This window comes from Chaetodon auriga, chromosome 6 (genome assembly GCF_051107435.1).
Source record: "Chaetodon auriga isolate fChaAug3 chromosome 6, fChaAug3.hap1, whole genome shotgun sequence".
In the NCBI taxonomy this organism is placed as follows: domain Eukaryota; kingdom Metazoa; phylum Chordata; class Actinopteri; order Chaetodontiformes; family Chaetodontidae; genus Chaetodon; species Chaetodon auriga.
Window position 1 is genome coordinate 4,395,509 of NC_135079.1, and position 26,928 is coordinate 4,422,436.

The following is a 26,928-nucleotide window of genomic DNA, read 5'->3' on the forward strand; positions in this document are numbered from 1 at the left end:
TTAAATTAGTATTTAGACGTAAAAGCATTTTACTGAAACAAGACTTTAATGCTTCATTGCAGATCTTCAGAAGCAACTTTTGTTTCGAGCAATTGCTTTTCTCATTGAATTCTGTTTGACACCACACGTGCCTGCAGCAGGGCTCCAACCTCCAGTGGTTAATATGTAAACTGCTGCAGTGGGGATGAAGATGCCCATAGGAACATTGGCCCCTGATAAGCCAGCTGGGCTGCTGAGTCACTGGACACACAAGTGGACATTTCAGTGACTCAAATACCAGTGACTGCTCTCGAATTGTTCTGCGGATCTTAGAGCTCCGCTGTAGACTTGTCTGTCTACCTCGTTTGTTGTGGGGCCCATGTTTGGATGATGTTTTGATGAACTGATCTGGACATAAGTCTTAGAACAGAGTAGGACTTTGGTCTGAAAGTTTCGGAGCAAGTTCTGGACCTCAAAGTTTTAAAAGCACTTTAAATCTGCTTTGTTGAAAATGGACAGTGGACCTGCTGGTGCTGGGAATCAGCTTCTCCATGTGGACGTCCAGATTGATGAGCTGGAACCTCGTAGAGGAATCCTGGACCTCCTCAGAAGACTCCGTCCACATTGGAAGGCGCAGGACATTCAGATGAAGGCAAGTGTTTGGCTCTACATTGGCTGTTTGGTGGGTTGGTTGTCTGAATCTGAAGCTTGGTCATTCAGATAAACATCTGTTACTGTGACTTGAATTAATGTGGAACCTGTGCTCACCTTGTATTATTCTTGCATTGAGCATGACACAAAATGTCAAAGCGTTTGATCATATACTGATTTCTAATTGTCTGCTCGGGGCACCTTTTTTGTAAAGAATATTTGGTCAGGTCAGACTTCAGGTTTCATGTTGTGGGGTGTTGTTCTTCCATCAGACAATGCTGATTGGCTCTTAACCCCAAGTTTGGGAAAGCTTGACCAACCTCTAATCTCCACGTTAACGTGCTCACCAGGCCATGTTATGCTTTTTGCATGGAAAATGTAAACTCACTGCACCTGAAACGCCTTTTCAATAGTCCAGCTTTATCTTCCGTTGTTTGTCTACGTCACTAAGTAACACAGCACCACCTCCAGCGCGGTGACCATCCTCCACCCAATGACCTTCCCGTCGAGCTCACTGTCTGCCATTATTATATGAAGATGTGGAAGGAAACGTTATGGCCAAAGAAGCCAGTTTCCCTGTTGTTGGCTGCAAGAACGAACACAACAGTCTTCATGTACTCCCACCATGTGAGGATGTGAAGACCCAGTGGATTAACTTTATTTTTGATGGAAAAGTGAAAGAAATGCCCCCACAAGATGGGAAAACTGCGTGTGCACTTTAACTTTATTCACTGACGAAGCTGAACCGCTTCGGGTCAGTAACTGTACAAGCTCAGTGATGGATTGGTGCCGTCTGTCAGTGATCGTCTTCAAACGTGGAAGTTGTAGGTTTTGCCATGTTTAATGTTGTTTTATGGTCTCCTTTGCTGGTTTAACTTTGCGCTAGCATGCTTTATGACGACCACAGACTGGGGCAACGTTGGGCTAATTTTGAAAAATGAGTAGAGTTGTAGGTTTGTTAGGTAACAGTTTTTTCATGTTGCCCTTTCTGGGTATTTACTGCAGTGCTAGCTAAGCTAGCGCTAGCTAGCTAGCATTGTTGTCGTACAAAGCTGGTTCTGCTTCGGGGTCCTCACCGGTAAAAAAGGTCAAACTGCAGGATTCATTTGCTCGGCAGCATTGTTAAACTTTGATTATCACCCTTTAGCTTGCTTGCTCAGACCACACAAAGACTGTTACAAAGCTGTGACGTTACAGGTCTGCCGGCAGCGAGGCTGAGGCTAATACACATCACATTCAAACTCAAGTTTTTGTTCTTGAAATGTTACTGTGGCGTCTGTTTGGTCCTGTGTGAACTGACCAGTCAGACTGAGAATGAGCCCAGTTTGGCCTCTTTAAATGAATATAAGCATACAGGTTTGATTGGGAGCTGGTAAAAACTGTAAAGATGGAAGATGATGATGTTAAGGGCAGCAGTAAATTTCAAACATCTAGAGCATGTGTTTACATGGTTGAGATAAATTATATGAACAATAATAATAATATTTAATTATTAAGAATATTTTTTTGTGCAGTGTTTTGACTCAGCTGCATTAATGTTCTGGTAAGTTTCCATTAACATGTCACTTTGATTCACTGCGTCTCTACAAACTTTTGTTTAGTATCTTTAGAGCAAAACAACAGCTTTGTGGAGAAAAGATAAGCAAACTTTATATATTTACACATATTTTCATAAGATACTTGTGTACAGGGGACGCAAACCTGAACTGATGCTGTTTCTCCATTGTGTTACGTCTGTGCTGTGTTTGGATAATTGATTGAAAACTGCATTAAAACACACAGTATTCATTTCGTTTCTACAAAGCTGTGTACAAATATTCAAGTGGGTCACAGTCAAGCCAAGCAGACACCGTATGGATTATGAATTGGTCGCCTCTGACGACTTTTTCAATCAGAACGAATCTCTGCCAGACTGCTCGTCCTCGACGTTCAGTTTTACAGTCTGGCTGTCGGATCTGTTGGATTAGGGTTAGGACTTGGGTTCTGCTGTCTTGTTTGAGCAGTTTAACGGCCCCATTTATGTCACGGCTGCTGTCAGAAGATCTGTAATAAAGTGTAGTGAGCTTGTTTTAATATTATTGGAGTAGTATTTTACATTTGTGGCTAAAACTGCAGTCTTGACTGAGACTGCTGTGATGTGAAACTGAACTTCATGGCAGAACAGACACCATATTGTCTGCATCTTCCAGCTGTCTGCGCCTCCATGTTTCTTTTCTTACTTCCTTCTTAGTTTAATCGCACAGTCCATCATTGTCTTGTTTGAACTTGAAGTTGTCAAAGGACAAAAGCGACGTGGAGCTCCATGCTTACATTCAGTGCGAGCTCCACCTCATGGCTGTGAACTTGATCTGTCTGCCGGTTCTGGCCGTGCAGAAAGGCAGATTAGACGTGTAGTGTGCGTTAACAAAACATACAAGAGTAATAAAAACACAGTGTCTGCTGAGTTTAAGTAAACCCACACCCACACTTACAGGTTAAGGGTTAGATCGCTGAGTGTTTCTCCTCGTTGACAAGTAGACTGAATCTATAACCTGTTACGGTTACACTGTGATCTCTGTTTTTAAAATGAACTAACCTCAACCTTGTCCTCATATAAACGGTATTACCTCTGTGTGTGTGTGTGTGTGTGTGTGTGTGTGTGTGTGAGTGCCTGTCTTTTCATGTGATATTGTATGCTTTCTTTTCTGCTCCTGTTTTTACTGTTTTGTAAAGCGAACAGAGACTCTCTGGGTGATTTCAATGAACTGAAGCTGAAGTTGGACTTTGTCGTGCTCTTGACAGCCCTTCAGTTGCGTTTTCACATTTTCATATGGACAGAATTTTTTTCCAGTGCTTGTGTGGACGGGATTTTCTTTTTTTCTGTGTGGGCAGCACAACCTGCCGACACTGGAAGTGTCTTGAAGAAGAAATAGAAAAGTGCAGGTGAAAATATACATTTTCATATTGAATAAAACTGTCATGCATGTTCTTATTTTTCAGAATAAAAGCACTCTGTGGTGATGAAATGTAACACAAAGCTGAAATGTCCCATTTTCTGCACATATGGCACTGTATAGAAAAATACCTTTAAAACACCAAAACCAGCAGGAAATCCAAGGTAATTGGACCACAAAACTAGACTTTTCTTTTCTTTTTTTCTGACCCTGGGAACAGATGTGTCAGGTTGTCAGAGCATCTGTTCAGAGCAGAATAATCCAAGTCTGGTCCCATGTGCAAACACAAGGTCCAATCTTTCAGAGAAATAGGGTTTATGTTTGTTAGGTGACAGCACATTGGGCGGGTGACCTCTCAATCTACACCAGGTCCTGTAATGTACACAGAGGAGTAGATGTTTCCCTTCGGCGCTCGGATCCCAGCGGTCCCTTTAATGATGTATTGTGTTCATCTGTCTGGAATATACAGACTGTAGAGAGGAAGGACACGTAGTTCCCACTGTTACACCTGCACTTTTCACCGTGTTTATATGTGAGTTTGAAATTACCTTCTTTTGCATCTTCTCTGTTTTACTATTCTCCATTTTTGTAATCTTGTTTTTTGACAGATGAAACAATAGAACAAACTCAAGGTGATGGAGGTTGAGGCAGTTTGAGTGCTTCACTTTAAAAGGGATCAAAAACAAAAGAATACAAGACAAATTTACGCGAGAGGAATTGTTAAAGAGCTGAATGGGAAAATGTCAAAGCACTTCACATAAAAGAATTCATTCAGATTCATCACAAAGACACTGAAAAGAAGATATTTACAAAGCAAAAGAGGCAAGCCTGAAACAAAGAATGTGTGCAGTGTTTGGATTCAGGTATGAAAGCAGTTTAGGTACACATGCTGTAATTTTCATCCCCATGTGCTCAGAAATCAGTTCAGGACATGCTCTAAATGAGGTTTTGTTGTCAAATGACTATTAATGAATGAAACACGTTCAGTAAGAACTTACGCAAATCACACAAAAAGAGTTTAACAACACGGCCAAAGCCTGAAGAAAGTGCCCACGCTGCCCCACATGCACCATATAAATACTTGATCAGATGTCAAGGTGGACATGTTTGTTCACTTTCCATCCAGATGAAAAACTGTGGGACCATCTGAGGCTCCCAGAATGCCTTGGGGACTGTGGCAGAGAATGAGAGACTTTGAGAAACCACTGAATGACAACAAATGTCCGATGAGGCCTTTGCAGGCAAACAGTGGTCACTGTGGTATTGTTGTGTACACACAGAGCAGCACAGGCCGTGCAGCAAGTGTGATCTCCAACATCAACAAGTCGAGGCTGCAGCTCTCTGCAGCTGCACGTCTGCAGCATGTCTGTCATTTACCTGCTGTGGCATCTACTTTCTGCATGCAAGTTTAATTTTAGGAAAAGGAAAGATTAAAATCATTCAAGATGCTGCACATGAAACAGAATTCCATGGAGAACAATATGAGCTGCATATTTCAGCTCTTTATCTTGACTTTTAATCCAAACATGGGTTTTAGATCGACTCCAGTTTAATGTTTTGCTAATTGGATTTTACTTTTTAGGAAGCTGCCGGGACAAAACATTTTTGGGACCCCACTAAACCTCCACCTGCCACCCTCTGTGCATTGATTATGTACCCTGTAACCTCCGACTTCCCATTAAGTGCAGTGCAAACAGCCGGCTGCAGTTGCTCCTGTGCTTGATTAACTCGACCTGGAGCACGGTTTTATGTGTCTCAGCGAGTTTGTGATAATTTGACAAAATGCATTTTTATTTTATAAATCTGAACCATTTTGGCACAGAGTCCCTCTACAAGACAGAGCCGCAACATTAGCTACTAATACAGGACCCTTTTTGTGCTTTGATGGTGTGAATTCTCCAACGAATATGCAATGAATCAAATGACCAAGAACCAGCTGACACACAGCGAACCTGAGACTTCTGGGGGCCCGTGGGAGTCTGGGGCCCCTGCTCAGTGCCCCTGCTTTGCCCAGCTGGTTTTCCAACCTTGCACTTCATCTTGCAGTATTTTAATTATACTCACTCTTTAGATACCAGTACTGGTAATTTCTGAATAATCAGTTTTAGTCATAAATAACTGATCCTCACTGGTGGAATGTAACTGTGCTTAAGTGGGATTTTGAGGTACTTGTACTTTATTAGTACACTTTGCTGCTAATTGTTGCTTGTGTATTTTTATATTTTAAAAAAATCACAGTTTTAGAAGTGAGGCTTTTATTTGTAGTGTTTTGTAGTATTAGGTCTTCCGTGTCTTGCACATTAACTTCTGTGAGGATTTTTACATGTTTGAGCGATTGAAGATTAAATGTGCTCTGAGTGCACATGTATTTTCTCAAGTTTCTACAAAATTGCTGGTAAATGATCTCTCTGTTTCTATAGTTTATTTTTGCACAATACCGTGTCTTCAATGGAAGGTTGTTCAAAAATTTGGGTTAAATGAGCCGTAGCGGTGGTAAATTAGCAGCCCGTAAAATGATATGCTACTGAATGTTATAATCCAGAATCCTGAAGCCAAACATATCGAATTTGTTGGCTGTATTTACATACTTCTAAAGCTTTGAGTGCAGCCATGTTGGTGAGATGTGTCCAAGATTGTTATGAATAAACTGTAACTCAGACTGAGGTTTATGAGATTTACCCATTAAACTTTCACTTACAGAGTGTGGCTGTGACTCCCTGCTAAACAAACCAGAGTGGCTGCAGCGTGCTGTAATTGTGTTGTCCACATGTTAGTAATACCATGAACGCTATCGTAAAGAAAAGTCCCCTTTTTTACAAGAGGTCGTGTTGTTGCAGTGTTATCATTGTTCCATTATCTGTGAAGTGACTCATAAGCGCCACTTTACAACGTACTTAGAAAATCAGTGTTGATCTAAGTGTTGTGGACTCTCAGTGTGTTGAAACATGGTGTTGATAAGATGTTTCATTTGCAGGAAAAAGAACAAGCTGTCAGTATTTTTCTGTGTTCATTTCCCCTTTGATTTCCTTTCATTGCAGACGTTCACAGAAGGCATCACCAACCAGCTGATCGGCTGCTACGTGGGCTCTCTGCAGGAGCCCGGCTGCGTTCTGGTGCGACTGTACGGCAGAATGACGGAGCTCTACGTGAACAGGGACCGGGAGGTGGAGATGTTCCAGGTCTTCCACGCCCACGGGTGCGGTCCGCAGATCTACTGCAGCTTCCAGAATGGCATCTGCTACGAGTTTGTTCGAGGAACGGTGCTGGATGATGAGCTGCTCCGGCAGCCCTCCATCTACAGGTCTCTGCCAGAAGAGCTCTCAGATTTTTGGGTTTTTCTTTTATTTGAATGTGCTGAGCATGTAGACTATGTGCTTTTATGGGACTGTCCTGGTCCACATTCCCACAGCTACGCGTACACAGCTGAAAGTGACCTCCTCAAGCAGCAGTATGATGACCAGAGTCCAGGGGAGTAATTCACATTTCTGCAGAACTCATCAATGAAGGGTTGAAGTCGAGCTCACTTTTAAGAGTTTTGAAAAACTGAATAAAAATGGCTGCTTTTAATTATGATTTTTTGAGGGCAAAATGAAAAAACAAAACAAAACATCATCTTAAAACCAGGTTTGGAAAACACATCTGAACATTCGGTGCACACTTTATGCTGTTTAAAGTACTGATTGATTTGCAAATGTCTTGTTGCATCTCATCATTAAATTGTCTATTAATCTCTAGGAGGGAAAACAAACATTTGCCAGATGAACGTTATAAAACAAAATGTTCAGGAAAGTTGTGCTGACCTGAGGCTATAATGATAAAATCATATCTAATTTATTATTCTAACTTATTTGAAATTTAAATTGTGTGAGTGAAAACACACGTTAAGATATCAGGAACCATAGACTGAAGGTATTTTTCTACATTGCAGTGGTACATAGACACTGTATTTTATTATTCATATCTTACTCATGTGCAGCTCATTTTGTATCCTTTTTCTTGTCTATTTGTTCTTTTTTTTTTTTTTTTTCATTTCCCGGGTGCGGGATCAATAAAGTTGACCTTATCTTATCTTATCTTATCTTAAATGCCATCAGTATCAAAGAAAATGTAACAAAAGCCAAATAATGCCAGTAGATCAAACCGTAGAAAATTCAACAGGTTTATTGAGAGAAATCTGAAACCTTGAGCATTTGTTTACTAGAAAAACAATCAGTGCTGTTTGTGTGTGTGTGTGTGTGTGTGTGTGTGTGTGTGTGTGTGTGTGTGTGTGTGTGTGTATACACATTGTGAGCATTTCAATAGTGCTGATGCAGGTGTTTTTTTTTTGTTCATTATTTCAGTCGAGTCATGTTTCATGTTGAGTCAATGTTGTTCAGTCGCGCCCCCCGTTTCATTCATCGTCCTCGTGATAACAGGCCAGCATCATTATTCTCTCCACGGGACAGTGGGACACAACACAGCCAGCCGAGGCTGAGCAGGCAGGGCCGCGATACGATCAATCACCTTGCTCTGCCTGATACCCTCTGTGGGGAATACCCAGAAAACTTTATGTCACCGCTGAGATGCCTCGAGAACGAGCACTCAAGTAGTCAAAAGGTCACGAATGCAACAAGGCCCATTTTTTGAAAAGAAGAACAAGATAAGAGCACTAAATGGAAAGGGAGTTGTGTTTCTACTCTGATAATGGTTGTTTGTGCAATAACAGCGTCAGCCAGGCTCATCTGAGAAAATGTTTTCTCTCCGCAGATTGATCGCAGCAGAGATGGGGAGAATCCACTCAATCCAGCCAAAATGTGGTCTGCCTGTTGAACCTCTGCTCTGGACAAAAATGTCCCACTTTCTCACACTGGTGCGGAGCAGCATCAACAGCAGCCCGGCTGAGCAGCGGAACGCGAGAAGGTAAATGACCTCCACGTATCTGTAGTTTAGGTATCGTGCATCGGAACAAAAGTGCTTCCTGAACACGACATGTTAATATTTACAATATTTGATTGGCCAAGGAACGGTTGATCACATGACCCGCCTGCTTAAACCTCGACAACTGTTTTAGAGGTACATATGAAGCATGACTGCAACTGTGCGACATGTTTATCACCGCAGAAATATTAAGAAGATTTTAGTGGATAGAGGCAGGTGTCAGACCATGTCGACCACAGGCCAACTAGAGAGGCGTTGGAGCTGTTCAGAAAGGCCTTCAATGTTTCTTCAGCCTTTCAGAGATTAACTTGTAATTTGGAAATGCTCCTCCCCTGGACACTCATGTCCAATCACAGCACAGCAACTGACGGGTGTGTCCACCTGACAAAGCCTGGTGAGGCATTAAGGAGTTTGGAGGGAGTGACATCTTATTAGCTTTTCCAAAAACACAAGACGAAAAGTGTAAGGGCTGAATTAACTGGTGTGTCTGCCTGCTCTAACAGTAACTGAAAACATTAGCACCAACGCTAACTAGCAAACAGCACTAAGACCTTGGAGCACATTATCAACTAACACTGGTTCATGAGGTTACAGGTTACGTTAAAAAGCATTGATAACTTGTACATGTGCTGCGTAGTATTTACCATCTGTGTGGGAGCTGGGAACTTAAATCCTATTAGAGGTTTCTTATTTTAAAACGGGCCTGTTGGAAAAGTCAGCTGCAGACAGCATCGTTAACTAGCTCATCAAGCTAAAGTTAGCCTAATTAGCATTAGCGCAGGTGATGAGATCTGCCATGTCTATCAGCAAAACTAGAAATGAGGAATGTGATTTCGAGTCATTATCAGCCACCGTTTTCATTGGAAACTGCATTACGTGTCACGCAAGAGTGAGCTGGGGGGGGTGGTGGGTCTTAGCGCGTGGTCATTTGTCTTGTCAGGTGCAGGAAAGGTTCATATTAATGTATGAGTGAGAGAAGAGAGCTGACACCAGTTTTCAACAAATACCTGTTGAGCTGGCGGTGGGAGGATGCCTCAGTGGTGCATTTTTGCCGTCACCCCTTTGATAGAAACCAGCAACATTTTCCACATCTTTATCTTTAAGGCAGCAGCACTTCCACTGATGCCTTATCGTTTTCTCACATGCCAAACGTGCATTTCTCAAACCTGCACACAGTGCTCGCATTGCATCGGGATGCTCGCCTCTACGACCGAAGCGGGCCGTCGCTGTGAGCTGTCATTGGTCGGAGGGACGAGGCGGGGGAGTGGCCTCCGTGGCATTGACTTTGTATTATCTCTGACAGGGGTCACGGGGTGAGAGGTGAGAGGGGCCTTGCAGACACTACAAAGAAACAGAGCTCGGCCTCGAGCTTCCTGCAGAGCTCTCCCTTATCGGTCAAACGTTCAACCTTGTTTATGTTTGCTGCAAAGGGGTCGGAAGTCCACACAAACTGAAGCTCTGAAGCTGCAAGGCCTCGAGTCTCAGAGCTGCCTCGAGCGCCTCGACTTTCTTTTTCTGAGTTTTATCACGTGGGCAAGGCGTTTGGCACTGGAGTCAGTCATCCATTAAAGAAAGGGACTGCGGAGGAGACAGTCTTTTATGATAAGACGTTTCAGCTTCCTGGACTCAGATGGAAGAGAAAGCCGCTGCGACTTAACTTGTTTGTCATCAGGGAGACAAGACGCAGGCAGCCATTCTCATTTTAAATCAGTATTTCCTGGTTTGTCTACTGTTGCATTAGTAAATCCAATCTACAGGTATTCAGTTATTTTCTGCTGTATAATAATGCAAATATGACCGCCTCAAAAATGACCTCAAGCAAGCTAAAAGAGATATCGATTTAATCTAATCTTTGAATTGAACATTTTTTATTCGATCACCAACAGTGAAGTGAACATTTGATGTAAAATCCTGCATAAAAGGAAACACTGCCACTGAAAAGTGAGGCACAGAGAGTGAAACTGAGCGCAGATGAGTAGTCAGCTATTATTTTAGACCCATTATTCAGTGAGTTTTATTTTCTTAACCAAGGACTTTGTCGGGGTTAACGTCTACTCTCGTCTTTTCCTTTTCAGTGTCGGGTTTACGCTGAACAGAGCAGTTTTGAGGATCACATTTTGTTATAGAACTCCTAACACACTCCTGTGTTTTCCTGTGCGTGCTGTTTCTGCAATGTGATACCAAAAGTGATGCACGTGTCAGGGCATTGCACACCGTTATATGCATCTACAGAAGCAGGCTGCACCTCATTTAGAGGCCCAATAGATGGTGCTATATTGTGAGGCATTTGTGTGACTGAAGGGCTTGACACAGTCCACTGCTGCTCAAACACAGACATGCAGAGCAACTCAGGAAAATAGAAATAATTTGGATACATGTGATAATAAAGAGTGTTGGAAAATTTCGATGAAGTTACAGAAGGAACGCCACGGCATTTCAGAGATTTCAGAGCCGAGATTTAAGAGGTGAATTTATGGTTAAAGCTCACGGCTGTGGTGTGTGTGTCTGTTTGCATATTCACAGGTCTCTCAAGTGTATGCGTGACACACACACACACACACACACACACACACACACACACACACACACACACACACACACACTGAAGCAGAGACAGAGAGGACCAAAAATTAAAAAAAAAAAAAAAAAAAAATTTAAACGGGCATCAGACAAACTTTTGTGCTTGAGCATGTATGATTGCTGGTATGAATGTGATCTTCAGAGGAAATGGTAAAAGAAAGGCAGAGAGAGAGCAGGAAGAGGCTGCACCTGCAGAGGAGGTCTTCAGCTCTCAAGCCACCCGCTGTGCAAAGAGAGAGCGACAGATACAGAGAAGAAGAGAGAGAGAGAGGCAGCGACGGAGGCTGCAGCAGCTGCGAGCTTCGGGGAGAGAGTGCACAGCACAAGTCAGGGATGGGAGAGAAAAGAGCAGAGAGAAAAGCAACGGAGAGCCAGAGTGCAACGTCTTCTTCTCCAAAAGGCCCCCTGCTACGTCTCCCGTTTGCACTCTCGTGAATCGCATAAAACTGCAAAAAGAAAAAAAGAAAGAAAAAAATCAGCAGTGCTTGGCTGGTGTTTGAAATCATATGTAAATAAGGCACATTGATAATGAAGCGCCAGAGGAGGAAATTCCACTAATTACCTTACAGAGACTTGACAAGGAGCAGGAGGCGAATGTACTTGACATACTGTTTCTCATGAAAAGGACAGAAAAGAGAGAGGAAAAGATCTGATGGCAAGACGACAGGTTTCCATTTAAAGTCAATGGAAGTCTTTCATTTAGCTTTTGACTCCGAGTAATCGTGGGTTTCTATGATAAAGTCAGTTTGTTAAGTTAAAGAAATGGTTGGGTTGAAAAGGAATCAGGGTGATTCACCATCCAACTGTGTGTTTTAATTCATATTAGAGAGCACATAGATAAATTATGCATGTCAGAGGGGGTCGATTTTAAAGAACAGAAAGATTTCATAGGCCAGTGGATGTGAATCAAACACTCCGACAGCCACGGCACGTTCTCGGCCTGCACTCCTTCAAAATGCAATTTACACTTTTACAGTATTTGCACAATTTCAGCTGACAATAAAAAAATAAAAATCTTTTTTCAGTTGCTTCAAAAAAAAAAAAAAAACTCAAGCAGGAAGCAGCTCTTTCAAAAAGAAAATAGCCTCTATATATATTTTTACACACTTGCTTGCAAGCACACAGATTGAAAGTTTAGATCTGAACATTCAATCAACCCTTCCTCGAAGATGATTTACAAAAATGACTTGTGTTGACGAGGATGTGTAGGAGGACGTGTACAAGGCAGCAGGGCCCGTGTCACGACTATAAACAAGGCTGCGCTCCTCTGCTTTTATTGTGCGTTCCTAACAGGCCTCACTAAATTATGTCCACAAGTGTGTATAATACTGGAGCATCTGTTTGTTCCCCTTCGAATAAATAGGTAGTGTTTAAATTACACTGTTTAAATTACCCTCTTATCGTGGCCTGACAACTGAAAAGGAAACACGAAAATTAATTAGGAGACGGATGCTTGCGCAGCATTTCTTCCAGGTGCATTTTGCACTGACGTCCAAGGACATTAGTGCCGTCTTTGATAGATGGAGTAATCAACAGAGTGAAAACAAGGCATGTAACCTCTCAGCGAGGCTCGCCGAACTGCTTCAGTTTACAAACATGTTGCTCCTGGAAGAAAAGTGTGGAGTTCATGGCAAAGTTCGTCTTCCATATCTGCATTCTTTCAGCAAATTTTCAGCTTCTTCCTCCCTCGATGGCTGTGCTGTAAAAGTCTTCCTCCTCTTTGTTTATACAGGTTCAGTTTGTTCCCCTTAGCTGCTCTGTACACACACTTTCTTATATACTGTTTGTCTAATGTTAAAAAAAAACTCCTTTCTGAAGGCCAAAATGTTGCCATCTGAGGAACTAACATGTAGTCAAATCCAGGATTTTTAATTTTAAACATTTTCCTTTGAAAGAATTGTCTGTGTTTCTTAGACAAAGGGACGGTAACTCTGCTGAAATCCAGACGAGTCGAATTCTTTTAGGGTGAACAAGGCTTAAAGGCAGATGAGTCACCGTGTGTAAGAGGAAATTCTGCATTAATCCAGCACTAAAAAGAACATTTGAAGAAGTAGCCACAGAACATAACAGTGTCACTTTACCATGAGGCATAGTGACAGTGTTACGAGTGTTTCACTGCTTCCTGTAAGCGTGTCCTTTTGTCTTTCTATGGCGGACCCCTCCCATGTCCCATACGTCCAAAGCTTAGTCATGCCCAGTGGTGGAATGTAACACGTATGTTTACTTAAGTTCGGTGGTTACAGTGAGGATATTCTTTTCTTTTCTCTGCTTTTTGTGTACTTCTACTCTACTACATACAAAAGCAAAATACTGTGTTTTTCTCTCCAGCATGTATCTGTCAGCAGCAGTTCATATAGAACATGAGGATGATCTGCTTACATGATGTGATGGTTGTTAAAGATAAAGAACTCAACAGTGTGTGATCATATGAGTTATATGAGCATTGTTACGGGTTAAAGTACTCGGTGTAAGGTAGTTAACTTGTGCTTGTGCTTCCACGTGAAAGCATCAGTCACAGTATAGAACAGAGTAATCAAGGCGGCTGTTTGTCTGCAAAACAAGAGCTTTGACTTTGAACACTTTAAAGGTCCAGTGTGGAGAATTTATTTGGATCCATTGACAGAAATTGAATTTTCATAATTATATTTTCATTAGTGTCTGATGAACTAAAAATAGGAATTGTTGTGTTTGTGTTACCTTACAATGAGCTCGTTATATCTACAGAGGGAGCGGCTGCTCTTCCACAGACTCTGCCATGTTTCTGCAGTAGCCCTGAATGGACAAACCCGGCACTCACTAGCTTGTAGGGCCTTTTGTGTTTTCACATTTTTGCAGCCACCACAGGGAGGAGGTGAGGGGTGGTCAGCTGGACGCCACGAAATCCTACACACTGCACCTTTAAGTGCAATCTGCTGGTAATACCTCTGTACTTTAAGGTTTTCAGTGCAGTATTTTTACATGTAAAGGAGTATTTTTCCACTGTTGTAGTGCTACTTTTTTCTGTTTTTTTTTTTTTTTTTTAAGTTCTTTTCCACCACTGTCCATGCCAATAATATGTGAAAGCCCACACTTCACAGTACAATAAGCTGTCGGGGCTGCAGTCACAAGATTTATAAGTAAGCACAAGTCATCTTCATCTTCTTCATTTGAATGTGAAAACCTTAAACTGCCTTTTTATTTAACCCCTTCCACAGATTTTTGCCTCATGCCCCCTTATGACACCTGTCTTATGAGTCAGAAACACAAACATGGTGTGTGATGAAGAAGCTCGCTGCTAATGTATTTGTCTCATTCAGTGGCTCAAACTAAAAGCTGCTCTTTTTTGCAGCCTTTGGTGTAAAGCATCACACACCGGTTAGGATGATCATCATATTGGTGGTTCATGCAGTTTATTGAGACTCTTTGGAACTTTGGCTGCACAGTTTCTTTGCACAGCATTGAATCAAAGACAAAAAGCATTCCTCAAAATGATGGAATGACGATCCTCCATTATGGAAAAAAAAAGTGATTTCAGTGGATTTGCCTCCTGCAGTCCTGCGGCTCGACGAGAGGTGCCCAGCGTTGAGACTCTGACAGATGAAATGGAGTCACTGAAGAGACACCTCTCGCAGATTCACTCGCCAACGGTCCTCTGCCACAACGACCTCCTGACAAAAAACATCATCTACAACCACAAAGAGGGTGAGGAGCGCATCACAGACACTGGGAAACACGGTGCATATGATACTGCTAATGATGCTTCTTGATTGTTTTAAATGGGCATGCAGCAGAAGCAATGAGACCAGCTGAGCTGAAAGAACAAAAGACCTCCTTATGCTCCTTAACTGGAGCGCGTTTGTAGCTGCTTTCATTAATTTATTTCTCTCACATATTTTACAAGGATGCCCGAGGTGACGCTCAGTCAAAAGAGGCTCCTTGTTCCTTTGACTCCCACAAGGTTCTGCACCTTCAATAAAAGGAGGGAGGGTCATCAGTTTTCTGCCCATACCTAAGATGTGTTCGTCATGTTGTCCTGGTAACAGCTGCTGCTCTCCCTCTCCTCCTCCACCAGGAGCGGTGAAATTCATTGACTACGAGTACGCCGATTACAACTACCAGGCCTTCGATATTGGCAATCACTTCAATGAATTTGCTGGTAGGTTTGTGTTGTGATGAGAAGAAGTTCAATTTGCCTCTGAATCTTCTTCACGGCCAGAACATATTAGATTTCCTAATGTGGGATATGGAGTGAGGCAGAAGTTGTATATGCAGTCTGTGATATGCAGAATCATTGTCCAGTTTGTGCTGTCTCCTGGACTATGATATCATTTATCTTTCCGCCATGATGTACCATGAAAGTCTGTCCTTCTTCTGGGGCTGCTTGGACAAATTGCTGTATTCAGTGTGTATTCTGCGTGCTGATGAAAGTGGCTTTGATGTGCCAGCTGTCTCACGGCAAACTTTGACAAGGTTCATTCAGACATTTGTGCAACAATCATCAATTTAGCACTTTTCGATAGTTTTGACTCATGTCACGCTGTTCACGTCAGCGTCAATGATGCCAAATTGTAGCCGGAATGTGCAAATTATAGGAACTGGTTCCACTTTTCATTCAGTTGCATCGTAGAGACCTCACTGAGATTTTCACATCTTCACCTGGAGCTGCCGTAAAATGCTTCTCACTTTCTGGTACTGTGTGCAATTAAACACAGTCTGCAGCGGTGGAGGATTAAAGATCAGACTGAGTAAAAGCATGGAAATACTTGCAAATTCTACTTTGGTAAGTATAAGAATTAAAAGCACTTGATGCACAACAGTGGCCCTTTAAAGTGTCATATTTTATTAACTATTACTGCTGACATGTAGCGTTAAACCGTTGCAGCTCGAAGTGGAGCTTCAGTTATTTTACAAACACTGTTGAGCAGTTTTTAATCTATAACGATGCATCGTATTATACAAGCTTATCATAACGTTGTACATGCTGCAAAGGAAATAGTGCACATGGAGTAAAAAGTGCAAGAGTTTCTTCTGAAATGTGGAGAAGAAGAAGTGTGTAGTGGCATAAAAACAAACAATTAATTTTAGAAGTAATAGATAATGAGAGTAAACGTCAGGTTAGATCCCTTCAGACGTGGCACAGTGACTCAGAGTTTTATTTTTTATTAACACCACATTGATCTCACTCAGATTTTCAATCAGTGCTCAGGTGAAGCTGCTGTCATCCAGTTTCATTTTAACGCACGATGTCTGTGTAGCATCACTGATGGGTACAAATCGTTTAATTTATGTGGAACTGACGAGCGTTGACTGATCTGACGCAGCTCTGTGGCAAATCTTCAAAAGCGTCAGCCGGTTCAATTGTGTCGAATAACGCGAGCGTGTGTGTGTGTGTGTGTGTGTGTGTGTGTGTGTGTGTGTGTGTGTGTGTGTTCAAGGTGTGAACGATGTGAACTACAGCCTCTACCCGAGCCGGGAGCTGCAGAGGGACTGGCTGACGGCCTATCTGGAGAGTTACAAGCACAGCTCAGGCCGTGAGGTCACCGTTACAGAGGCAGAAGTTACGCAGCTCTACATTCAAGTCTGCAAATTCTCACTGGTGAGTGTCTGCTCCCTCCGACTTTGTTGAAATGTTGAAATGTGTCATTATGTAGTGCCTCAACACTTTGGAAAGACTTTGCAAAGTGACAAATCTCTCAACAGCTATTTCCTCTTTTAAGTTCTGCTCTCGGAGCAGCTCAAATATCAATATTATGAGATTAGCGTGTGCATTTCAACAACATCCATATGTGTGCAGAGCTCTAAAACGACAGGGCAGCAACACCTCGCCATCACATTTGAACAATTTACTTTTCCAGATCTCAGGAAAAAAGACTCCCCAAAGAAAACCAAACCCAATCCACAGCTGACCCACCACTGTTCAAAGCCCGATGGAGTCCATCTGAGTTGATTAGAAACTGCCGCAGGGAAAAATGAAAGACAGCAGCCAAGATTATTTTTCTTATGACCACAATTTTCATTCTTTGGTGGCTCAAGTGGTGCTGGGCTATCTGTCTAAAAACGCTTTCATAGCTCAACACAATATGCAGAATTGTCCTCGCAATTGTGGGGTGGTGTGAATGTCTCTTGAAATAGCCCAGAAATGATGAGGAAGCATATTACTTTTTAAAATAACTTGCTCCTCGGCCAAAAAGCAGAGAGGGAAAAGTGAGAGGAGGGAAAAGAAATAAAGCCTGAAATGGAGCGAGAGAGGCGATAACATCATGTTGATTGAAATCAGATTTTCTATGACAAACCGAGGAGGAGTCTTGACTCGAGGGAAGTGGGAGAAATTGATCACTGACGCTTAACAAGCCAAGTTTCCAGCTCGAACCATTTTGACAGCCGTGTGTCAAAATGAGGGATACCGAGCCTGTTAATCCAGAAAATCACGCCGTCTATTTCTCATAATATCAAAGGACTGAACTGCAGCTTTTGGCCATTAAATGTTGTGTTTTTCTTGCAGTCCTTTACTTCATTAAATTTTATCCTCAGAGCATTTCATTACTTGTTTTCTTTTGTCACGTGCAAAGGCCCAGACACAAAGGAAAGAAAATATCTGATGTCTAGTATTTTTCTTTTCTTCTTATGATAATTAAACATCACATTATGACAATTAAGTCTTTTTTTTTTTAGCCAAAAAATGTGATATTTGCTGGTTTCTGTGTGACAGTAAATTAACGGCCTTCAGGTTTTGGACAGTTTGTTACCTCGTGCTCTGGCAATCCGCGATGGGAATTTTCACTGTTTTCTGACATTTTATAGATGAAACGATTAATCAATAAAATAATTTGCTCATGATGAGAATCACTATTTGCAGCCTGAATCCTTTTTCCATAAGAAGTGGCGCAGAGAGTTGTGTCCACACAGTTTTCAACCATTCATCTGCACAATACAGATTTGACTGAGATTTTTTAAAAGATTTTTCACATCACATCTGGTAAAAACAGATGATATCTGCTTCACCAGCGTTGGAAATTTTCCAAAACAGCAATAATTATCAATTCATCCTGATGCCTTTTAATATTTCTTTTGTATCCTTTTTTTTATGAATAGGATTAAATGCCATTTTATCCTTTTGTCTCACTTCCATATCACTCGGTAATTGCTTGGAATAATCAAACTACATTGAAGTCACGCTGTAGTTTAGTCTTAGTAGATAAGATGGATGAATAGTCAAAACTCTGAAGCCCAGGAAACGAGCACGCTCTGGAGGAAGCTGTGCGGCTCCGCTGTGTGGCATCAACAAAGCCTGGCCTGCTGCCAGAGCTCTGCGGCGTGAAGCTGCCTCCTCCGAACCATAATCCCTGGCGAACTGTGCCAAGACGCAGTGGGGTCTTTACAACTCGTCCTCTCCCCCGCAGGGATCCCCCGTCATGTCGAGGCTAAAGCCTGCGGCTCTGTGATGTCACTCCCCGCATGTCCCTCATCTCCGTTTTTCTCAATGGCCCCCTGTCACCGTTGGTCTCTGCTTAGTGTTAGACTAATGCTCTCTTAATGGAGAGCAGTTATTAATCATAATGGAAACACGCTCAATCTCTCTCCCCCAACTAAAGACAGAGATTAGAGATGAAAATCTGCCAGCGAGGGAAAAAAGCCAAGGGAAAACCGCACATTGCTCTTCAAGTATTTCATTCCACCCTTTATTTGATTATCAAATAAAAATGTGATTATATCACTGGGCCACAGAACAGAGGCCTGTCTGGATCTTATTAGGACTTGCTATTAGTGGTCCTACCATGAAGATTTACAATAAGGGTGGAGAACAACAGAAATTTATGGAGGCATGGAAGTCCGCAAGCCTAAGTGAGCAAAGCCATTAAGGAGGGAACCATTCAATACGGAGGTTTGTCATTCTGACTGAACAGCTTGCAACTGGCAGGCAGCGGCAGCAGTTATGGGAGCAGTTATAACACGACAACTGGAGGTCACTGAAGTGAGTTTTTACAGTTCTGCTCCGTGGCACGAGGAAATGTAGCACAGCATCAAAGGAAAACAAAGCCGGTGACACCGTGCAGCACGCGTGATGTGTAATTTACAGCAACCAGCGACACGGATTTCCATAATGCCACAAACATAATCCAGATTTTGACACTTCTGAGACACGTCCCAGTCCTATATGGATAGGCTGCACGCAGTTAATGAGGCTGTCATCCAATTAGATGGATCCATTTCAGTGTCAGCGAGCAGCTTCCCTGTCCTCGAGTGAGACGCTGACATCTGACCCCGGTGTGACCTCCTGCGGTGGCCATAAGAGGAGAGCGTTTGAAGCTTTAATTGGATCATCATAAGGGCGTGTGATGGTTACATGTCAGTCACATGCTCGCACTCCACTCCTTTAAAGACAACGTCCAGCATCGTTCAGAGCATGTAAGCACATCGTGGTGCTGCTTTACACCTCGGCTCCACCACAGCAGATATTGGACTTTTTATTCCACCACATTTTACACCTTTAACACTTACAGCAGTACAATGCAACATGGATATAAACACAGCAGTAAAAATAATCCAAAAGCATCAGATATAATAGGAAAACACTGACGGGGGACGTTTTTACACTATGAGTACTTTTATCTGGTAATGCTTTCCTTACTTTTACTTAAGTAAGATTTTAATTGCAGGACTTTTACTTGTGGAGTATTTTCACAATGTATTGTTAATTTATTTTGCTTCAGTAAAGGATCTAAATATGTCTTCTATTGTTGTAATTTTAATGCACCACACACACATTCACACACATAGTGCTTAAATACTTTTTTTTTGTTAATTACTGCTTCAACTGCGTTATTTTGCAACTTGGACAATGAAAGCACGCATGATGTTTACTCTGAGGTAACATGACTGAAAACCAGTGGCTGCCTGGACATGCAGGACATATCTAAAACGTTATAACATGAATGATCCTTTAATGTTGTTTTCTGTCTCCTCCACCAGGCGTCCAACTTCTTCTGGGGTCTCTGGGCCATCCTGCAATCGCAGTACTCCTCGATTGACTTTGACTTCCAAAGGTTTGTACTTCTGAAGGAGCTGAAAGTTCTCGTGAAACACAGAGAAAAAGCCTTTTCCTCGTGTCCACGGTTGGAGGTGTGTGTCAGGGTGTCGCTCTGTATAAATATACGTCCCAGAGAGGTTACAAATACTTGATATTCAACCCGATGTCCTCCTGACATGAAGCCACCACCTTCACATTAGCACCACCCCAACAACTCGTAATGTAGAAACACATGAAACCGCAAAGAAAATGATGACTTCAGAGCAATTTCATGGGTCCCTCTTATTACTTAACACCATCATACATCACTTAAATACTCAAAAATGGGAAAATATATCCTTGAATTGAAGTCAAGCACTCACTATTTTTTACAGGAGGCTTTAGACAAACAGGATCTTCATTAGGATTGCCTGACAAAGAATTTATTGGCAGAAAAATTGCAATAAAGGACGGGGAACTTGAGCCCAGAGTGTGGAAATATTTCATTTTTTTCCACCAGTGCTTCAAGACTTTGTGTACTCAGAATCTGCCATAAAACAGGCAGGACAAGCACACTTCCTCTACTCTTCTTGTCACTTCTCAAAGCAGAAATTCTCCACTTTTCTTTGCTGTCAAACCGCATCTCATGAAAAGATGAAAGGCTCGGCTTTCAAAACTAATCAAAACTTTGATTTTTTTAATGCGCTCTGATACATGTAAGGTCGAGTTATCTTTAAACAAGCCTAGGAGACATTCCTCACCACCAACCAGACAATAAAGTTCAGGAGGGTGAAATGTTTCCCTTCACCCCCACTCTTTCCTCTCTTTCTCCCTTCTCGGGGTGCCCCACACCCACCACAGTTGTGATCGTGATCCTAATCACTATTGACACACGGCACCCTCCCCTCTGTGTGGCTTTCTCCGCTCGCTTGCTAGATCAGCGACAGGGCCCCCGCCTCATTTCGATCTGGACCTCGGAGGAAATGTGATCCAGAGGGGTGCCGAGGCACAGAGGCACTATTGTTCCCATGCCGTTGGTCCTCCCTTACATACGTCTCTCATCCCTGGCTGGGCCACATGCGCCTGCTAGACGTCTGCTCCTCTAAGCCGCCGGCTGAGGTTGTCCTAAAGTGCATGGTGAGGGTCGGGTTACCTTTCCTTAACTGGAGGGCTAAACTGAAATGAGAGCAACAGTAACGATGTGGAACCAGGTCTCACGTTTGATACGCACACACTCATATAGACACACGCACTGTATATATCCTAATTACCTTTGCCGGCACTCATTCACGCTGTAAAGAAACACACAATATAGATGGCAATGGTCAAGTTTGTCCTCGCTTTCATCTTTTCACTTTAATAGACTGACGGTGACGGTCATAGTACATGCTCTTAGGAAACTGTCCTTGACGTCTGTTTAAAGAGCATAAAGCAACCAACATTTGCATTCAAAAGCAGAGCAGTAAGTAATACACTGTATGCTTATTTTGCTGCAAAAAGACTTGAAAAACTCGATGCATAAAGGACAGGTCACATTAGGATTTGCAGTAGCCAAATGGTACTTAGCAAGCTGGTTAGCTTCTGAGAGCTTTTAACCCTCTGAACTGAACAAAACGCTGGGAGGGTAAGTAAAGTACACGGCACAGTACAGAGAAAATAGCAAGGAGCTGGGCGAGCTATTGTGGCTGAATAGTGTAAGCCTCTGAATTTAACACTGATTTGTCTGTTCGTGCGTCAATCAAGTTGTCACGTTAAAGAGAGTGTTTTTCTTTCTAAAGAGCTCCAGAAAGCGTATTCCCTCCATCTTAAAGTACCCGGTAACAGAAATGCTGCATTCATGATGTCGGTGGGTGCGCTGAAAGCTGAAAAGATTGTCCCCCATCAGCATGCACAAGCACATACATGTGTGCATGCGTTATCACAGAGAGGGTCCGGGGTGGGGTTTGAAATACGCCGCAAAGTGAAAGCTTCTCCCCTTGTAACTCTGTTTTGGTCGCCATCACCTTTAGCTGCTAGACGCTCCACTTCTCTCACCAGCCGTTTGCTAACAATAGTGAATGCTGGTTTTATTTTAACCGTTAAAGATCTTTCCAAAACTCTTTCGCCATTAGGAGAAATTCTCCAAAACAATCTGACACAACACAATAAAATATCTGGCTGAGTGCTCGACGTTAGCTGGCTGCTAACGTTTGGTGGCAGTTAGCTCAAAGTAATGCACCAAACTCCAAACGGCTGCCTTTGAGAGTTTGCGGGCTGAGAGGCGGTGAGACTGAACCGTACCATACCGTAAATTTGCCATGAAATTTACTGCAGCGTGGGCTGATCATTCTCTGTGCCTTAATTACTGCAAGAGACATTTTTACATCAAACATTGTCAGCCGATTTAATTTATAATATCATGATTAATACAGCTTCAGCCATAATTTACATGTCATGACCGCAACCTTAACTCTTAGCTAGTTTTATCTTGCTTAATTTGACAGAGAACACACAACACACTGCTGCTTTATGCGTTTGTGATAAACAAGGAAAGGGATAGGAAGTTAGAGTTAAACCCTGAATCTCTCCTTCTCTCTGTGTGTGTGTGTGTGTGTGTGTGTGTGTGTGTGTGTGTGTGTGTGTTTCCTCCCACTGTTATCCCCCTGAGCCAAATCTGCCGACTTCCCAACGAGTGACAGGCGTCGCCGAGGACTTGCGCTTTAACCAGGGCCAGATGTAGAAGTGACAATAGGGAGCCACAAGGGGAATGCAAACCCGCCCTCCCTCTACCGTCCATATTTACTTTCCTTATAAGATTTTATTCATGTGTTGAAAGTGTCTGCGAGTCAGCGGTTTAGATTTGTGGACGTGTTGGCAAGGTGAGCCGTTATTTGACAAAGACATTATTATGAGGAAATGAACGAGGAGGAGGCCCACTGTTTGGAATAGCCCGCCTGCGAAATTGAGGGAATTGTGCACAAAAGCACATTGTGAAACGGAATACCTGCTTGGAGGGAGTTCATTTTCCCCTACTTCTGCTAAATAGAAAAACGTCTCAGTTACATCTCTGATGATGATAAATGTTAAGCGCGCTAGTTTTAGGTGTCAGCCTTAATAAAAACAAGGATGAATGGGATCCCCTGTGAAGGTTGCTGTTCTTTTAAATTGGTATACTCAAATATAATTCTGCTTATGAAGGGTGTGGGTGTGACGGGTAATTAGATTAACAGAGCAGAATGCTATGCTATGCTACGTGCTGCTTCTTGCATACGCTGACATTGAAGCTCTTTTAACTTTTTATGTTAACTAACTGAACGTAATGACTGAGATTCATCAGTCTTTTATTCTAAATGCTTTGTGTCGAAATAGACGTGACGTGATTGGATGCACCTCTCTGTGGAAGGTGTTCCAGCAGCAAAATCTCATACAGTAGCGTAACAGAGGAGTCAGGCACATAGATTTAATGTTGGCCTGTTAACGTTAATTAGCCACTGATGTTTGTCATTTTTACCAGAAAAAGTCTTCATAAAAGTGAGAAGCTGATGTCCAAATATCGTGCATGCTTCCTTTTTCTAATAATGAAGAAAGAGGAGAGATACTGTATGACCCACTAACAGATTTGTTAGCATCTTAGCTTCACAAATCTGTGTTTTTAGTCAATCAGGGTGTCAGAGCTCGGAGTCACTCGCAGGTTTTCCACATTCACACTCGTGTTTTTCATCAATGTATTCAGTGAAATGCTCACACCGTCCTCACTGGCTCTCATAAAGGAGAAAAAAAAAAAAGCAAAAACCAGAGTACAGACAAGAAAGTTCAGCCTTTAATTGGGTTTATTCTGGTTCAGGACGTCTCTGACAGTAAAATGAAACATGATTCTGCGTATGTGTGGAGAAACAGCCGCCATGTTTTTATCCAGATTTTACCCAGTGACAGCCAGGTGTTGCTTTCATCCAGTGGGATTTAAGAAGGCTTCGTGCTGCCGTCTGAGTGAATGAGAGAGCTGTCAATCATCCACTGTAGCGCATGGTTTACTTAAAGTTAAGTGAGTCCAGAGAAAACACCTTTTGAGTGTCACACAACCACAATGAGAGGAGGCAGGCAAGGATTTCTATTCACCCACCTTTTTTAATAAACTGCCTCCCTTTGACAAAGACTCTGCACCACCTGTCTCCGTCTGCAGGCTACAGGTGTGTATTCTACAACCTTGATTCCAAAAATGCTGTGTAAAAGGTAAATAAACAGAATGCAGTCATTTGCAAACAATAGCTTTGCAAAGTCTTCCTGAGCCCATGTTTTAATCTCCTTTACACAATCATGTGTTCACAAAGTGGTGAACTTCACTCCATCCTGTCATACCCAATCATGATGCTCTCACCTGTTTCCAATCAACCTGTTTACCTGTTGAATGTTCCAAACAGGTGTTTTTGGTCGCTCCTGTCCCAGCGTGTTTGAAACATGTCGCTGCATCAGATTCAGAATAAGCATAAAAAAATCAATGCAGCTGATGAGGTGAAATATTAAATATGTTGATTGATGATTAGCAAATGATCACATTCTGCTTTACGGATGTTTTGCACAGCGCTCCGTTTTTTTTTTTGGAATCAGGCTTGTATTTCTGAAGGTGGTCAAAAGAAACTAGAAGAAAGAAACAACTGGAAAGAGCAGACAACAGAAGGCAGACTCTGACATAATGATTAGAGAGCAGTTTTACCCGGAGATACAGGTGGGGAACAGAGTGATGGAACACAAGTAACTAAAAGGTGTCAGAATTATCTTTTTGTCTCATCGAGCAATAAGAGAGAGAAAACTGATTCGGCATTGAGGAGTGCAGTGAAAGCACTGATTAAAGGACAAACTCCTCTCTGTGCCTCCATTTTCTGTGCTTTTGAAACTTCACTTAATTTCAAAGGGTATATTATAATGGCCAAGGGCAACAGTGTATTCAGACATCAGATTTATTGAAGCGTTTGATAATATGGTTTGAACAAATACAAAACCACTTTTCTCACAGTTAAGTTGTGAAATTCGCTCAGGCTTTGGCACAGCTTTCAGACTCTGTGCTGCTCTGAATAGAGACTTGATGCCATATTGTTATGCAAGTTTTGCAAACAAAACACGTAGTGCCCACCTTGAGCTATAAGGACGGTCTGCAGCATGACCCGCAGGAAGAACACATCATTGTGTTTTAACTCCCAGCTGATGAGGGTACGTCTTTAGGATTTTTGCCTTTTTTGCCTCTCGTCTTTTGTTTGAGGTGCTCTGAGGGGGAGGTGCAGACGGGAGGTGCAGGAGTACGTTCTGGCTCGGAGAACGGAAAGCTGTCAGAGAACTTCAAGTAATTTAAATATCGACAGCAAACGTTAAGCACAGACTTAATATTTAATTAACACAAGTATAGAAATTACATTAACCTTGCATATTTGAGTCGGTGTTTAGCAGGCAGCGAGGCTCAGGAATCAGACGATATCGAGTTGCATTATGGGAATTGTAGGATCCAGCATCCATCAAACAAAAAGTGAGGGTATCTCAACCTCTGCTTCCTTTTTTTATCATTCTTTTTTCTAAAATCTAACTAAATCATTCGCCTTTCCATAAACTTTCTTCCTCTTAAGTGTGCAGATCGATTTTGAAAGTCCTCAAAGGAAAGTTATCTTATATATTTGTTTCAACTAGCAAACTAAATAAACATATTTATTATTACACTTCATTTATGATCCCCATTGGATGCTCAGCTCTCGACTGCATTGGTTTTAGAAAGTCAGCTGATTTTGAAGAAATGAAGTGGAAAAAGCAGCCCATAGATATGCAGTATGGGGACTCCTCAGGGGGGTTAGAGTTATAGCCTACAGGCTTTCACGTGTTGTTCTGCATCAATCAAATTATCCGTCCATTCTGTATAACTGGACTTTAGCCCAGCGCACAGTGGCCACAAGACTACATCCTTGTATTTCGGTGGATGTGGTGAAATTTGAATTGCTTCTCTAAACTGCAACCTCATGGTATGCGGAGAGCATTTTATTAAGGTGACACTCGGGGGGGAAGTTCTTAATTCTTTCTCAAAACATTGTATGATTTCATTTCGCTGCACGAGCCTGAAAAAGAGAAGATGAAAGGTTTTTGAACGAGCGGATCAAAACCCTTTTACTCAAATTCCTTTTCCCTTAAAGCGGCTGAGGTGATTCAGTAAATCTTCCATTTATGTCTCCGTGCAGTACAGAGCGAGTACAAGGAGTTTTACAATGAAAAGCATTTCTCTTTTGTGTCGTTCACAGGTGCCCACTGTGTTTTCTAGTGTCTCCTGCACCCTCACAAAGACGTGCTGCTGTTTTTAACACGACAACAAGTGGGAATTTGCAGATTTTACTTCAGAGAATTTGATGCTTTGTTAGAAAATAAAATGTGCCCTGGGCTAAGGCAGTCACAGAGATGGAGAATTGGTTTTTATTTAAGATGCAGAACAAAGAGGCAGACAGAAAGATCACCATATGCAGCCACTGATCAGCACTGTATCCTTCAAGGACGGTAGACGGGACAGGAGAAGAAAAGAGCTGTTGTGTTCTCTGATCACTGTTTTCTGCTCTCTGCTCTCCTCCCAGATACGCCATGGCACGACTCAACTACTACTTTGAGAAGAAAGAGGAATATTTTGGCCTGACAATGAGCTAGAAACAAAGGACCGGCATTTCTTAAATCACAAGTGGCGTCACTCTGCGAGTAGAAGAAGAGTTTTCAGTGAGGCGACCCACGTCCTGCTCCGTCACACCGAACAAAACAATGAATCCACGGTGGAAGCGAAGGCGCACAACGAGCTTAGAAATGTGCTCCCCATTGTTTGTTTTTCAGGCCATAGTGTGAGTTAATATGTTTTGCTATCACTGTGATTTTTAAAATATTTGTTCTACC

The 26,928-nt window shown here is 42.3% G+C and overlaps 1 protein-coding gene across 1 annotated transcript; it reads left to right on the top strand.

The window, feature by feature from the left end:
• Positions 1-490: 490 nt before the first annotated feature.
• Positions 491-26,691, top strand: LOC143322503 (ethanolamine kinase 2). The gene is made up of 8 exons (XM_076733735.1): positions 491-631; positions 6,602-6,864; positions 8,310-8,462; positions 14,593-14,741; positions 15,112-15,195; positions 16,475-16,635; positions 20,010-20,083; positions 26,622-26,691. Exons 1-8 carry the CDS (start codon positions 491-493, stop codon positions 26,689-26,691), a joined length of 1,095 nt encoding a protein of 364 aa, XP_076589850.1.
• The last annotated feature ends 237 nt before the right edge of the window (positions 26,692-26,928 follow it).